Genomic DNA, 16,945 nt, shown 5'->3' on the forward strand with positions numbered 1-16,945 from the left:
ATAGAATTGAGATTTAATTTCATTTCAGAATGGGTTCTTTTTATTTAAGAAGTTGGTAATTTAATTAATTATTGTACATAAAAATACATTCTGTTACTAAGCTAAAATTTTATTTTCTCATTATTAAATCACCAGTTCACAAATACAGTACAACCTTTTTCAAATAGTTTAATTCACTGATATTAAATTAATAAGATGCCTTCTCATACACATCTTGCAATTCTTAACTTCATTACTTCATCAGATGAAGTATCAGAGGGAGTATCCCTTTCTTTATGCAACATAATATAAAAACAGACTGAACATGTTCTGATCCTTTCATTTGAGTGGCGAACTGTTACAGAAAAAGATTATGCGAACAAAGAACTACCGGAAGGACAAATTACGACCTCTTTTACTACTCCAGCAGCAAGTTTACAAAAATAAAACCATCTTATATCTCATCGGTTACTGACGGAGCCCATCGAACCAATGGGTTATTGCCTTAAAAGGTGTGGAAGGCGCAAAGGGGAATTAGAGGGTAGGGTAAGAATGTACAAATAAATTCTACAAACTTATAATTAATATTCGTAACAATATTTACAATTATTATAAAGAGAAAATTAATAAATGCAAAACAGCTGTTATGAAAACATAACATTTACAACTTAAGACTATACATAGTAATCCTTACTAAATAATAAAAGGACAAATTAATAACGAACGTTGATAAGGAGCTGACAAGAATACAGATATCACCTGAAAAAAAAACATGTAGTTAGTATATACATTTTTGCTATGACATTTCTTGCATACGAAAACAAATAATTCAAAATAATGTTCCTTCAAAAACATATTAAGGTTAGGACAAAGTCCAAAACTGTGAAATATTTTACTTCATACTACCATAAGTGCAATTTTTTAGCTTAGTTAACACAATACTAACTTATACAAATTTATACAAAACAACACACAAATTATGTTCTATCCTGATTATATATAACGTAACTCATCTATTTATTTATAATTTATAGGTTTGTATAACAATATAACACATTGTGACTCGGCTTCCAACATTTTGTTTCAAGAAACTGTTTGAAATTTGTTGTATCCCGGTTTTACTGTTTGAAAGTTTTGTAAAATCGACTTGCAATTTCCTTCAGGACGGCAAATGGAACATCGCATGGTACTGGAGAAAGTGTGTTTGTACGACCATCAATGTTACTTACGAGACCCCTCTCCCTCTCTCATTCCTATACAATTATCACTAATTTTAAATGAATTGGTGTCGTTTAATTACAAAAACTGAGCTATGTGTTTAATTGAACAAAATTTGTTTACTGTTTGGATGATAAAAAAAATATTTATAAATTTAATAAGGCATACACCATCTATCACTAGGACTAACGGAAAACAATTCTCGTCTTGCCGTCAAACTCAACTGGTTCAAATAAAGACCGCCCCATGCCGCATTCTCTGTATTCTTTCTCATTACAAAGTACGTATTTGTTTTTGAAGCGTCATGAAAAGCCGCACCGCCTCCTGTGTCTTAGTGCCCTTAGTTGTTCGTGTCAACCTCAATATTTACATTGTTGGTATTTAGATTTTATTTAACATTATTGAGTCATGAAAATGTTATTGTAATCCCTAAATATAATTTACCCTTTCATAAATCTATAGTTGTCATTAGGGCAAGATTTCCACTGGTCTCAAATTTGTTTTCACAGGATTTTAACAACCTAGATATTTAATCCAGCAGCTAAGGAAACTTGTATCTTAAGTATGTCAGTACTTCAAAAGCCTAAATTAACACTACTAAAACTCACTGTATGACAGAAAATTACATTTTATTTACATAATTACCTGGTTTATGACCATAAGATCTTGATGTGACTTTTACGAGTCTGTAGTTTCCTGACATGTCCATAAACTTTCAGTGCTGGACCCAATTTAAGATTAAGACTGGTCAAAACATCCATTCTTTTCATCAGAAGCAGTGACTGACCATCTATATCCTAGACAAACAGAAAACAATATAATTTCCAGGAAATTTTTACAACTAATTTATTATTTAAATACCTATATTATATTAAGTCAACAATATTGATTCACAATTGGTTAGAAAAGATTTTTCTCACATTTTTATGATAAAAAGTATCTTAATCCACTAGAATACGTATTTAATGCTGACAGGTTTACCTCTTTGAACCTCTTACTACTTTATTCCCTAAACAAGTTTATTTATGATATTAAATATGTTCTCGCAAATAGTAGGCAAACAAATGTGTCTTGTCGTTTCAAGTTTTGTGTTAAACTTTAGGGTTACTTGAATATAATGGAACCGATTTAGATTTGAAGAAACATATTTTGTTTGTTTTGATGCGATGATAAGGCCCCGGGTACAATACAAGTAGTGAGCGGTGCCGCTTTGACATCAGGTCTCATTTACTTGCGTATAGATTTGTTGAGGGTGGCCACGATACGTCTGAGCCATGAGCTCATGGATCCAAGTTCAAACCGATTTTTGCAAAACCGCCGCTCACCGCTCAGGTGAGTCATGTTTCAGTTCAGTAGAAAATGTATGTAATTCAGAGGATCAGCTGAAAGAAAACGTGCAAGTCTCCAGCCAAACTCAAGAAGACAGAGACGAAGTTGAGTGATTCTAAAATAGAAGTATTAATAAGTGAGGTGCTGTCAAGGGAATGTTTGTGAATGACTGCGCGGAGGTTTTAAAAACACTTCAGTCACCAGGAAACTATGTGTCGAAGTGGGAGCTAACTTTTTCTTTAAAAAAGGGATTTGTCAGGTAATAAAAATAGTTGCAATTTGTCTTGCGGGTCAGCACAGTTTGCTATATTCGACTAAACTGACTCCTACAATGGGGGAAATTCAACGAGCGTTATAAATGTGCCGCAGCTTGTAACGTAGTCACCAACGCCGCTTGCGAGCCGCTCCTATCGTACCCGAGGCCTAATGTTGCAAGTGCGTAAAAACATGGGTTCTACAAGATCACAAGGTGGTTTATGTTCAAGGATTAAAATCTTTGTTTCTTATGACTAGCCTACCATGATCAAGACAAACAACATCATAAATATATTTTAGTCTCCAATAAAGCGCTGGGGGCGTGGGTTTTCAAAGTAAAGTAGATTTGTCGGTCCTTTTCCGTTAATTCACTAATACTACATTTTTTTATTGCAATTACGTTTATTCACTACTAGAATATTTTCATAATCAGCAAGTTTGGTTGGTTAGGTTAGTTTAGAATAGTTTCTTTTTATAACTGATATATTCATAGACTAGGCTAACTGTTAAAAATATCGCAATTGCAATAAAAAAGTACTAGTAGGCTAAATGAACTAACGGAAAAGAACCGATTTGTCTCAAACTGATAAATATTTGTTTCAGCATGTTGATGTAGGTTACTTGCTAACTCTCACACAAACATCTATTACAAACATTTTTTTTTATTTTGTGTGTTTATGAACAATTAACATTATGTACCAAAGAAACATTTTTAGAAAGAATTTCACTTCATTAAAATATAGCCTATATCATATCAGAGTCTTGCTGATCTGAACCTATTAGAGCAGGACCCTGTTCAGACCACCAAATTGTTCAAACTAAGCTGGAAATTCAGTAAAAAATAAAGAAACCAGTATTTATATGATTGTAAATGGCCATATTTCTCTGGCAATCATGACAATAATGTGATCAATTCCCGTGATCTTGACAACATCATCATCATTATCCATGATTGTGTTGGTTGGACATGGTCTATTGGGGATTATTCATAAAATCACTGTTGCATTTGACAGACTTTTTCTCGGTCATTAACATTCACATAGCCTATAGCTAGTATTTTGAAACACACAACTATTTTTAAAAATTAAACAGTACAAAAATGAAAAATAACAGTACTGGTAACGTTTTTTATCAAGATATAGTATGGATCAGCCGAACGTTAGGTTTGGTGGGAGTATGGGGAAAGGATTAATATTTTTTAGCTAAACATTAGGCCTACTTTGAAAAAAATCAACCTTTAAGTTGGCAAAAGTTTAAAGTACAACAATACCTGTTCCTTAAAAGCCTGTGCTATCTCAGGTTTAAAATGTGTGCAGAAATACTGATAAACTTGGTTGTTGGTCCAATGCTTGGCATCAGGGATGGAGTCATCGATGGGAATGTCTTCAAAAGGGTCGCTGAGACAGTTGGACGGTACATCTCGGAGTCTGATCTCCATGGGAGGTTGAGGGGGTGGTGGTGGAGGGGGGGCTACAGGCTCTCTTTCTCTCTTTGGATTAGGAGGAGGCTCCAGCTTCTCCTTCACTGGGGTTTCAACTGTAAAAATACATTAAATTAAAACAAAATTAAGTATTTGTGTTCAAGACCGCTTAGTAAAAATTGAGCACCAGCATCACCCCCCAGATTACGAGAGTGGTCTGTGTGGCGTGGGAGCAAAACTACTTACCTGCTGTTAATGTTTTTAAATTAATGTCTTATCAATAATATTTTGAAATTCATATAAAACAAGTTGTTGGAGAATAAAACAAATAAGAATAAATAAAAATTAGCAAGGTGCCTGATCAGGGGTGCGACTCCCAAAGAATCCACTCATCCCTTGAACTTTCTCCTGAGTTGTCCTTGAAGATTAATTTTATTTAGATAGGCCTCTACCACCCGACACTTGTCATCCAGTCCTAACTTAGAATTTAACCTCTTAACTCCACAATCCTAGCTGGGGATGTACGCGTGGTTCGCAACTATAGATGTAAGAGAAGGTTTGGTTATATTGGGCATGACACTGACCATAAATTTTTAGCCACACAATCATTAATATCGCCACCTAATTATATGACATCCAATCTAGCTTTGTGCCTTAAAAGGCAAAATGATTTTGGAAAATAAAGAGCTTTGTCGTAAAGCTTAGTATTCATGTGACAGTTCTTCATATACTATCTTGGCATTTTTTTCAGGACATTATTGACCAATGTCCCGCAGGTGAGGCACAACGGACTGACGTTCTTAACATAGTATTGTGGTGACTTGTGTTTTAGGAGAGAGGTGACTGATATGGTAGCTCGTCCAGTTTTATTCAGTCAATGTCTCAGCGTTATGGACTGTGCAAATATTGTATTATTTGTTGGCTAAATCTTCCTCAAGAATAAGGCTATACCTGACTACGCTACACTTTACCATTGGTTTTGACTGATTATGTCATAGATTATAGATTCCAATAAGACTGGTACGGTAAATCAGCAGAACTGTTATTTTTGGGCCAATACAAAGAAAAATAATGCATTAGATCATTACACAGCCCAAATGTAACAATTGGCTGTGCTGTGATCAGTCCGTACCCAACAGTTTTTCTAAGTTTTTTTCCAAGATAACATAAAAATGCATCTGTGTTGAGGAACTTAAGGTTGGTGATCCATAAACTCTCCCTATCTAAAGAGCAGTTGAATTGTATACCTATCCAACGAGTATGATTTTAACAGCACTTAACGACAGCTTGGACTTCAAGAATTTCAATGGAAATAATTTGTGCTGTTTTGTCTGGTTTTGTGTTGATTCTCTGCAGATACTTTGTAAAATGGTAACATATAAACATAGTTAATTTATATTCAAAGATTATAACAGTTTATAGTATTTTTTTGAAAAACATCTGACCTTTCTGCCTATATGTTTCTCCTTCCTCTCTGCTGCTGATGTTACCTCTGGCAGGTTTCTCTTTGATCTCCGCAGGGGGTGAGGTAGAACACTTGCAGCAGTGCCAGGGTATCTGTTTACTCCGAGCTCTCTCGGGCACTGTGGGTGTATGGCAGTCAAAGTGGTACGCATCTCTGCAGACTACGCATATGGCCAAGTTCTTCACTTTCCCCTGAGAAAAGACTCATAAATTACTATTGGTGTGAATTACTTATTGGACCTTTCCCTTAATACCCTACCACTGTTTTCAGATTAAAATTATCCCAAGAATACATGGTCATTGGTTGGATAAGGTTATATTAGGTTAGAACCAATACATAAAAGAAAACTTCAATTGTGTATTACCAAAAAATATTTGAAAAAATAACTAATAAAATTTAGCCTAAAATTTCAAAATGGAAGCAAATTTAATTTTTATAGCCTATTTTTATAACCTAAAATTACTAAAAATGGCGGATTTTATGAAAAAATGCCAAGAACCCTTTTATTTTTAACATTTAAAAATTCTTATCAAACGACATCAAGTTCAAAAATATTGAATAAACAAATACCTGAAAGATTACAAATGTTTATGTAGAATGAGACTAAGCTAGTCAGGTTGCACTTCATTTTGCATTGAGTCCTGAACATTAGGCGTGATCTACATTGGAAGCAGATTTTTCTGATTAGCCAACCCGACCAGACCAGACTCGCCTCTTACCAGACCGGAAGCCGGGTGGACGCTCCTACACTGCAGCCAGTCAGTCTCACCTCCACGCACGGTCTTTGGGTCTTTACTCACAAACACTCCACAGTCACAGTGCACACGGTAAGGAGAGTTGATAGCCAAGAATTTTTGTTGTTATTAAAGTTATTAAGCTTAACTTGTTGTTATTGAACTTTGTTGTTTAAGTTTGTTCATAATTTTGGGCTTTTAGTTAGACAACTTTACCCTAGTTTTTGTTGTCTAGTTTTTTGTTACCGATTGTTTTCGGTTTACAAAATGGACAAGAAACGTTTTGATTTAATGTTAGTGGACAGAAATTTAGGTTGTGGTAGTAATCTTTATGGTACCCCAAAGCCACTTTCTCACGCACTAATTCAATCAACTTTCCCAGTGCCGGATTTACCACTAGGCCGACTACGCTGTGGCCTAGGGCCGCAATAGATTGACGATAAACTTTGTTTCAGAATAAAAATATTTTTTTAAATTATCAATTTGCTGCGATCGCGGGTGATGCCGATGATGTAGTCGTGATTGGGGCCCACGGGAGATATTCAAGATTTTGCCAAGCTCGCGGGTGACGCTGATGATGCAGTCGTGATTGCGGCAAACGGGAGAAATTCACGATTTTGCCACGCTCGCGGGTGACGCTGATGATGTAGTCGTGATTGCGGCCCACGGGAGATATTCACGATTTTGCCATGCTCGCGGGTGACGCTGATGATGTACCTAGTCATGATTGTGGCCCACGGGAGATATTCAAGATTTTGCCACGCTCGCGGGTGACGCTGATGATATCACCGTGATTGCGGCTCACGGAAGGTTTTCACGATTTTGCCGCGGTCGTGGGTGTCAATGATGATGTCTCCGTGATTGCAGCCCACGGGGGGTGTTCACGATTTATTTTCTACAATCACCAGGAATTTCCCCCATATGTGTGGGGCCGCTCAAGTAATTTGGCCTAGGGCCGCAGGTACCCTAAATCCGGCACTGAACTTTCCTTTGTCAACCATTTAAGCACAATCTCAAAAACAAACAGACAAAATACATACCCAACCTCGGTAAATGTTGACCAACCTCGGTCAAAGTTTTGAAGCGACTAGTCTGGTCTGAGAGTGATAATTTTAAACAATTCTGCTGGTAGGAAATCTACCCTGTGAAATGAGTTACTATAGTGGAATAGAATACAGAATAGGACTGGCCTCTGAGGAGGTAGGGGATGCGACGTTGCCACTTCGTTCTTGGCTCGCAGGCCCGTTTTTGACCATGTCAGCGCCCTAGGCACAACTAACAGTAGCGCCCCTTTGCAATATATAACAGGGTGACCACCAACCGGGAAATCCGGGAACTAAACGTGAATTTTTTTGAACCAGGAATTATGTGTTAATTTTCTATTTCTACCTGGAATTGTCAATTTACAACAGTGACGTTTCCGTGACCACGGGAGACGGGAGGCGATAATATGTCTCCACAAGGCCTCGAGGGATGATCAGAACTTTGCCGCGATCGCATGAGATGATAATAATATCTAAACGACCGCGGGATATGATCATGATTTTACCGCGATCGCGCAATACGATAATGAGATCCACAGAGCCGTGAAGGATAATCAGAATATTGCCGCGATCACATGATACGATGATAATGTCTAAACGACCATGGGATATGATGATGATTTTACCACGATCGCACGAAACTATGATAATGACTAAATGACCGCGGGATATGATCATGGTCCACACAACCACGGAAAACAGTCAGAAATTTGCCACGATCGTGGAAGACGATAATGATATCCTAATAACTGCGGGATATTATTAACATTTTGCCGTAATCGCGGGAGACAATTACGATGTCTTCACGACAGCGGGAGACGGTTATATGATGTCTTCACGACTGCGGGAGACGATTGCGATGTCTACAGGATCGCGGGAGTTACAATAATGATGTCTACTCTACACGGCTGCGAGGGATGATCAGAATTTTACCGCAATCGCGTAAGACGATGATAATGTCAACTCAACCGCGGGAAAGATCAGAAATTTGCCTCATTCGTGAAAGACGATGATGATCTCCAAACAACCGCGGGAGATGATTACCATTTGCCGCAATGGTGGGAGAGGATGACAATGCCTCACGACCATGGGAGGCGATGATGTCTTCACGGCTGTGAGGGATTATCAGAATTTTATCGTGATCACGCAAGAAGATGATAATGTCCACACGACCCCGGGAAAAGATTGCAATTTTGCCTCATTCGCGGTAGACGGAGATAATCTCATCACGACCGCGGGATGTGTTCATATATTGCCGCGATCAAGGAAGACGATAATTATGTCCACACATCCGCTGGAAATAGTCAGAACTTAGACGCGATCGCGGGAGACGGACGATGATGACGTATATACAACCACGGTAAATAATTAACATCTTGCCGCAATTGTGGGAGACTGTTAAGGTGTCTTCACGGCCGCAAGGGATTATCAGTTTACCGCGATCACGTGCAAAAACGGCCACAATCTTTTTTCTTTTTTCCAATTTTTTGGCGCCCCCCAAAAAAGCCAATTGCCTCGCGCCCTAGGCACGTGCCTACCTTGCCTATTCGGTAAATCGGCCCTGCTTGGCTGGTGAGCTGACTTTCACCTAGAGCCGGGGAGCGGGCGCGGGCATCCCTCTGACTCTGTCTTCCCACTTGTAGGGTAGTTCAACACTACAAATTATTAATTTTTTGGTTGTATCGGTTAGTGTTGTCATGTTTATATCACATGGAAGATACATTCATCCCTTACATGATTATGGATAGATTATTTGCACAATTAATGACTTAAACCGCTACTAGATTTAGTTTTTGAAAAATATTATAACATACAATTAATAAATATAAAATGAAAATACATTTTATATAGGGTCACCTTTACAAGTCTCTGGAAATATGTTGCCTATAGTCAAACGTTTGTCAACCCCAATTTTTAAAACAAATCACCGTAACAATAAGAGCAAATGAATACATATGGTCCAAAAACTTTTATAGCAGTTCTAAAAATCTTGTAAATTGTTGCCCTGCTTATAGTTTGATACATAAAACAAATTAACATGGAAATGAAGAAGGTAAAATCTTCCATATTAAACATTTACAGCAATAGTTTGGTTGTGTTTAGGAAACGAAGTTGGTCAATGTTTAGGAATTACCACAAAGCTGCCTTTCTTTGAACACCTATTGTGACCCTCACTCCGTTAATCTTATTATTGCCACTCGACTGAACTTAAACTTACGGAGAACAGGTAGCTCAATAGTAACGAAGACATTTCTGTAATATTGTGATTTGACAAAAAAGTCCGTTAGTTTTATATTGAATTTTAGAAAATTGAACTAACGTTTACATACATTACGTTATGTGTTGCATTCATTAAAATAGTCATACGATATATTCACTCTTCTATAACAAAAAAAAAGCTTCTAATGTAGGTACTCTAGAAATCCTCAAAAAACATACCAGGTAAAAAGGGAAATAGATAACATAAATGGCAATTTATTGCCAAAATGACATAACTATTTTTATTAGAAAATATTATTACATTGCACTGGAAGTTGTTACATAAAAATATTTACAAAAGAAAATATTGACGTATGAAACTTAAATACAATTTTTAAGGGACAATGACATTTTTATATAGGCCTATCAAGATATTTGCATTACGTAAAGGAACACCACGTCCGACGTTACGATATCGCAAACGTTTCACGTGTACTCGTGGTCGTCCACGTCACGTACTGTTGTCCGTATTCATTGGGCGAAACACAGTTCATAGACGAATTCTTGACAAAACAGGAGGGTATACTAGAAACGCACAGGTCGGCTATCGGGCAGAGACTGAGTGCGTGGCACAACTTGGCAACAGTGGACAGTTTTCTAAAAGCTGATTGGATGCCGCATGCCCCGCCCCACCCGACTCGAACTGGTTTCGGTCCTATTCTGTATTCTATTCCACTATACCTTCAGTATTCCACAACTTTGGTTGAACACAACACCTGCTTTAACGATTTTACTAAAATTTGGAGAAATAAAGACTACATAAGGCTAAAAGAAAATTATACTAGTAAAATATTAGGGAGTTAGGGAGCATTATTAAGAATAGAATCTTACAGCTGTTAGTTGGCAGGTAACGCAGAACTTGCATTGGGAACATTGCCACGTGCCATCCCTTCCAGGCCCATCATTGCTGTTCTCTAGGCAGCTAGGATGTGCTGGAAAATTAAACTTTTTAGTAAACCATTGTATCAAAATATTCTAAATGATGCAGATAAAACTAGAGCATATTAATACTAAAATATTTGGGACAGGTAAATACACACTTAGTTACGTTTCCAGTATTCTACAGTTACTGTAGGCACTTAACTACTGTGACAAAGACAACATTTTCACAAACAAAACATTTACCTAAAATTTCAGGCATAAAGACTTAATGCATCCCAAACACAAAATACATTTAAACGTAATTACAAATGCACAGCATGTTATAGTGTTTTGTTTACATTATTCCACTACTGAAATGGGGCAAGCCAACTTTTTAAAACCAATTACTGTAATAGTTGCAGGCCAAACCGATTGGAATGACATTAAAAGGTTAAAAGTAAATTAAACCAATTCCTAGGATTCACAAAACAATTCTAACCAACCAGCAAACAATATTCTTACCTCGAGCCACACAGTCAGTACATGATATCAGTCTCTCTGGAACGCCTTTGACTCTTTGTCCGTACGAGTGGCAGAGGTAACATAGACTAGGGTTGGCTGGAGGAGTGTTGACAACAGTAGTAAAGGCAGGCTTGGCTTGTGTGCCTGTGGTAACGCTTGATTTGGGAGAGGAACTTGGGGTTGTAACAGTCTTGGTAGAGGGAGGGGTGGCTGGAGGCGTTGTGGGTGAGGGGAAACTGTTGCCAGCAGTCGTAGATTTGTTTAGAGACCCCAGAGGCCTTCCTGGCCCTCGCTTCTTGGTTACTCGAGTAGGTAGATTGTTGTCAGAAGGGTCAAATACAATTCTTGCTCTCTGGAATATAGAAATGCCATTGATAAATGTTGTCTAAATAACATAGCTACTTTTTAGTTCTTAAGACTTTGTACAGCAGAACCAATACTGAGATACTAACGGCATACAGTAGCACTTATTGAATTTTGTGACACATGTCAACTTACTTTAACACGTTCTACCGAGTCTACCGAGCATGCGACGCTGCGATCATTGCCACGGACCGAGGTATAAAATTTAACCTTAACACATAGACCGGCTGTCACTTGGTTAACAGTACGTACGCAGACCACGGGCGAAAACCTGTTAAACAGTGATACACAGCAATGGTGTTTGTAAATAATATATTCTTGTTTTTTATATTTTTGATACTTAACCTTTTGTTATGTTGCAACGCTCGGTCTACAGCGAAGACAATAGTGAATATTATCATACTTTTCTTGAAATAGCCCAAACGCCTCATATATGCGACAGTTCATTTTTGTTTGTGTTTTGAGGTGAATGTAAGTAAAAAAACAGATTATTCAAGAACAGTTTATAACTGAACAAATATAAAAGCTACATAGGATAATGCAGCATACATACTGCATACATATATACAGTGATGCAGAAAAGTAAAGACCAGTTTTTCCAACTATCATATGACGTCACCAATCATCATATCCACAGACCTAGGGACGCAGTTGTGCGTCAGACATCCCTGTAGACCACTGCAGAGATTTCAGTGCCTTCAAATAGACTGTTACAAAGATATAAGCATTTTGATAACATTGGTAAACCGATGCAAATATGCGTCGTCAGTATATTTTAGACGACGGCAGTCTATGGGTAGAAACCGGCCGTCGCATATGTGCGTCACTGGTCTATATGAATGAAAAATGTTGCACTATTCCGGTAGCGAACGTGTTAAGTTATTTGGACCTGATAGCTTAGTGTTTCACAAGTACTGACACTGAGAAGGCAAACTATGACACAAGACACCAAAATGTGAAAATGTAGATGACTTATCAACTGTGTCTTTGGCCTTCAAACAGCCATGAACCATTACTAGGCCTATAAATAGACATTTAATGATTATGGCTACAAATTGAGTTAGGCCTAAGTTAAGACTACAGTACTGGTCCTACATGCATAACTAATAACCTCAACAATAAGTCTAGATCCAATTTAAATAAGATTTTAACCTGTTCGGCAGCGAACCTTGGATGTATCAGGTAACAATTAGGTACTTAGTCCGATAAAATTGTAGGCTATTGAATAAAATAACCCATTTGATGTTTATTGAATGTAACTTAACTAGGAATACCTATTGATTTTCTGTTAGATGGGACTTTTCAAGATGACTGCCCGCCACTCTTTTACAATGCGCTGTTGCGTTTAAGGTAGCCTAAGTTTAGTTTATAATATAATGGCAAAAAAGGTCCCGTATTTATAAAATTTTCCTTTTTTTAACCTCATTTAATAAAAGATGACAAGACATTGCCGTCCTTGTAAATTTGTCTCTTTGAATATATTACCTAGGCCTGTACAACATAATGTGATGTCTGTCATAACAGTTGATATTATTAACTTTTTCACAAATTTTACCTTGCCAAACACTTGGGGGGGGGGGGTTCACAGCGGGTGCCAGGGGTGGATTTTTTTACAAAATTAGTACCGGTATCTATCTCTATTTTATTGTTAGGCCTATTTTAAATAGACAAGTTAGTCTTCAGGAATTGCGTAGGGACTAACGTAATGATTCAAGATCGATGTAGACGATGCAACCGAGAACATGTACAACCGCAATTCTTAGATGTTAAAATTTTTTGACCAAACGTGCACACATGTGATCAACTGCAAGTAGCACAGTCAAACAACCTTAAGTAGGCACAAATTTTAGCCTGCCCAGTGCAGGGAAATAGGGGAAAGGTTTGATAATGGAGGAAAATAATGCCTTTCCAACAACTTTGGTACTTCTACGTTTTCATCTCATCTGCGAAGTGCCTTCTTATGGCCTTCTGTAGGCTTACTTGACTTGTGATTGTGAAGTGAAGTGCCGCCAGGTGTTTCTCGCTCCTAAAATGTATTAAAAATGTTTATACTATAATTTATTAACTTAACTATAGGTCTATGTGTGAGTTATGCGTAAAGTTTTAATATTTGTTATTGAAACTACTAGCTATTAAGTAATTTAAGTTATTGATATGGTAAAGCATTAACAAATTAAAATTTCAAAAAGAGAATTTCACTACGGTAAGTAGCCTGAATGTTTCTAATTGGTGGTACTTGTTAGTTTTTGTCTGTAGGCTTAACATTTATTTATCGAGAAAAAAAGTTAAGCTTAGATGAATAAACTAGTGTAGGCCTAGATAAGTTTAACACTAATTTTAATTTAAACATCCAAAAGGTGCACACAAATAAGAAAACTTATCCTACTTAATAAGTAGTACAAATTATAGCATTTCAGTTGCAAGATAAGGTAACTTATGGTATGGTAGGCCTAACTTAAGTTATGTATGTATCACAAACAGAAATCGGTGTAAAATTAGAGTTCATCTAATGCTTACAATGTGTAAAATATGCAAAAGCCCCTAAACTTGGCAGGTCTGGCACCCCATTTCCAAGACTCTGGACAGGCCTATGCTTCCTTGTTTGGTACAGTAGAACCTCAATAGTTGACACTTAGTGGACTTTAGGGGTGTCGAATTATCGAAATGTCGAACTTGGACTAAGTATATGGAATTTTATATTAATTAGACTACAAAATGGAAGTTATATGGAGAAATTCTGACAATTATATAAAGTCATAAAGCTAAACAGTTATATGAATAATTTGTTGATTTAAATAATAATAAAAGTTCAAAGAAAGCTCATAAAACAAAATACTTTAGGTATAATCTTAAATTGTTTCTCTCTCTGTTTTTTTACTCAGCCTGTGTCGAATTATCAGGTGCGTCTAAGTATCGAGTGTCGAACAATTGAAGGTTTACTGTAAATTAAACAAAAAAACCGCACAGTGTGATAAAGACTTAAATGTTTAAGTTATGGCTTAAAATTAATATGTAAAGTTATTCATATTCAATAACTTACATAGGCCTACCTCAAAATACTGTGTGAAAAACTATATCCGATACGATTTATAATTATATCAGGCCCAGCGCACACGGTGTGACTGTTTTACAACAACTGTTGCAAACCAGTTGCGTCTGGAACCAGTTTGCAACTGAAACAAAACTTCTGTCCGCACACGGTGTGACTGTTTTACAACTGCAGTTGCGTCTATTAGCAATCAGTGGAGTGCAAATTTAGTGCAGTTACGATGTTTTAAGGCCTTAAGTGCGTTTACTACGTCGGACTCAGACGAAGAAGACGTTATTAGCTATTATCAATACCAAAGACAGCGAAGGGTACTGAGAGAGCATTGGGTTCACCCTTATTTGAGCAAGAATGTTAGTACTAGGCTGTTTGTAGCAGCTAGAGCTAGTTGGATAGGAAATTATAAACACTAATAACACTATACGGCCGTCAAAATACCACCAAAATACCACCAAACACCACAAAACACCCCGTGGTCTCGTGCAACTGAAGTCTGCAGCGCAACTGCAACGTCGGGCCCACGGTTGCATGCAACTGGTTTTAAATGTTTTTTGAAATCGCATACAACCAGTTGCGTGGTGTGCGCTTCCCCACTGCAATACATTGCCGAGGTCACAAAACCGTTGCACTCGCAACTAGTTTGCAACGAAAGTTGTAAAACAGTCACACCGTGTGCGCTGGGCCTCAGTCTTATAGGCTATTTCATCCGATAAAGCATTGTCGGCTCTCTGCGGAAATGGACCCCATGTTCCCTGGCACACCCCTCTGAATGCTGAATGTATGGTCTAGGACCACCTGGTAATGACTCAGAGGTGTTGAGTTTACAGAACACTAGACCTCAATGGCCGTACACCCCCAAGGCCATGAGCTGTAAGTTAAGTTAGTTTACCTAACTAGGGTGCAAGAAAGGTCTAGTGAGGGACTCTAGACTTTGCCGAGACTTATGGTGCTGAAGATTTGTCTGCTAGAGCTGATATGCTGACATTGGTTTAGAGAATCAAAATTGCTATTAAATTACCATAATAATAAGATTAGTATTGTTCAATGTTATATACTCGAATCTTAAAATGGTAGGTTATGAGGACTTGTTAGCTAGCTTTAACTAAGTTAGAAAATATTTTGCTCACTTAAATTATAAATAATATTAATAGACTGCAATGACAACCGTAACTATACGACCAACATCACACATTATTGCAAACATTAAAATTAAAATTCACAATTTTGAATAAGAATGTGAAACCAACATGTTTAGATTTATTATTTTATTTTTACCTTTTGACGGCCTCCAACTCTAAATCCCACATTTGCTGATTCACTTGAATTAGACTGATCTTCTGGTTTCATCTTATCACTATCATTCGTATCGTTGGAATTGTCGTTTTGTTTAGATAATATTTTAATTTTCTTTTGACGCGATGCCTGTCTTGACGCCAGATTGGGTTTCGTGTGCCTCGCAGTGCTACCAACGCTAGAAGCGGACGGCCGATTCATTGTTGAACCAGAATTCATTGACGAGTGCTCACCCAAGGAATAATTTCCGTTTTCTAATTTGACTAAGGTTCCTATTTCAACTTCTCTTTTTAAAATTGTTTCCAAATTTTTCTTTGAAAATCGCTTGCCATCCTTTTGAGTCATATGTTGTTCCAATTCGAATTCAGGCACGCCTATGTCCAAGTAATCCGGTTCCAATACTATTAGTTCTGCGACAGCGCTACTAATTATGCTACTCGTATCAATTTCCTTTTTGTACTTGTATGACGGCAACATAGCCCATTTTGCGGCATTCCGATAACTCGTATTACCTTTATAGTCGACTTTTATCACAATTTCCGCATCAATAAGTTTCTGAAGGTCCAATTTTGTTTCTATACAGTTAACGGCGAAGCGACGAAACATAAAACTGCATATTCTATTTACGTCGGGCCGCGCTTTCCTTTTGCGCAACTGGTCTATCGCTTCTAAAATGCGATCCCGATGACGGATCTCACTCATTACCAAGAGTTAAAACACTAATGATCGCAACTAACTGCCGAGAAAGCGAATAAAGTTTACCTAGCCGGCACCGCAAACTTTCCGCGCAACCGACACTCACATCTCATCACTCGTCCGACTAGGCGCAAACTGACTCGGTAAACTGGCTGTTTTACGTCCCGCGCATGCTCAGAAGGGTCTGTCGATATCAGACAACGTGTGATAGCTAGCGCGCTCCACCGGCCAAACTGCTAACTGCCGTATTTTGGGCAACATGTGCGATGTACCCAACCATTATTTTAATCAATTATTCACTCACAAATTATACAAAGCTTTCAAGCTTTAGAATAGAGCATGACAACATTAGTTACCCTCACCACACTTTAAAAACAAGTTTAACTACGTTCTAGCCGCAGGTAACCACTAATTAAAATGTACCTTTGTAAAATGCTTCACAGTGAGCTATAAATAGCTTAT

At 37.6% G+C, this 16,945-nt stretch overlaps 1 protein-coding gene across 1 annotated transcript; it reads right to left on the reverse strand.

Moving 5' to 3' along the window:
* Nucleotides 1-540: 540 nt before the first annotated feature.
* LOC128994415 (uncharacterized) lies at nucleotides 541-16,600 on the reverse strand. Its single transcript, XM_054418973.1, has 7 exons — nucleotides 15,770-16,600; nucleotides 11,086-11,437; nucleotides 10,534-10,634; nucleotides 5,647-5,857; nucleotides 4,052-4,317; nucleotides 1,843-1,994; nucleotides 541-738 (listed from the first exon to the last, which is right to left on the reverse strand). Exons 1-6 carry the CDS (start codon nucleotides 16,487-16,489, stop codon nucleotides 1,848-1,850), a joined length of 1,797 nt encoding a protein of 598 aa, XP_054274948.1. The 5' UTR covers nucleotides 16,490-16,600; the 3' UTR covers nucleotides 541-738; nucleotides 1,843-1,847.
* Between the last annotated feature and the right edge of the window lie 345 nt (nucleotides 16,601-16,945).

Source organism: Macrosteles quadrilineatus, unplaced genomic scaffold (genome assembly GCF_028750875.1).
Source record: "Macrosteles quadrilineatus isolate MER2022 unplaced genomic scaffold, UCM_ALF_1.0 Scaffold_5__1_contigs__length_97177068, whole genome shotgun sequence".
Taxonomy (NCBI): domain Eukaryota; kingdom Metazoa; phylum Arthropoda; class Insecta; order Hemiptera; family Cicadellidae; genus Macrosteles; species Macrosteles quadrilineatus.

Excerpts from the sequence above, each read along its gene's own strand:
- LOC128994415 (XM_054418973.1), bottom strand. The coding sequence starts at position 16,489 with ATGAGTGAGATCCGTCATCGGGATCGCATTTTAGAAGCGATAGACCAG. Across the intron at positions 10,635-11,085 it reads TACTGACTGTGTGGCTCGAG|CACATCCTAGCTGCCTAGAG; the intron begins GTAAGAATATTG and ends TTAATTTTCCAG. Across the intron at positions 1,995-4,051 it reads CACAGGCTTTTAAGGAACAG|GATATAGATGGTCAGTCACT; the intron begins GTATTGTTGTAC and ends CTGTTTGTCTAG.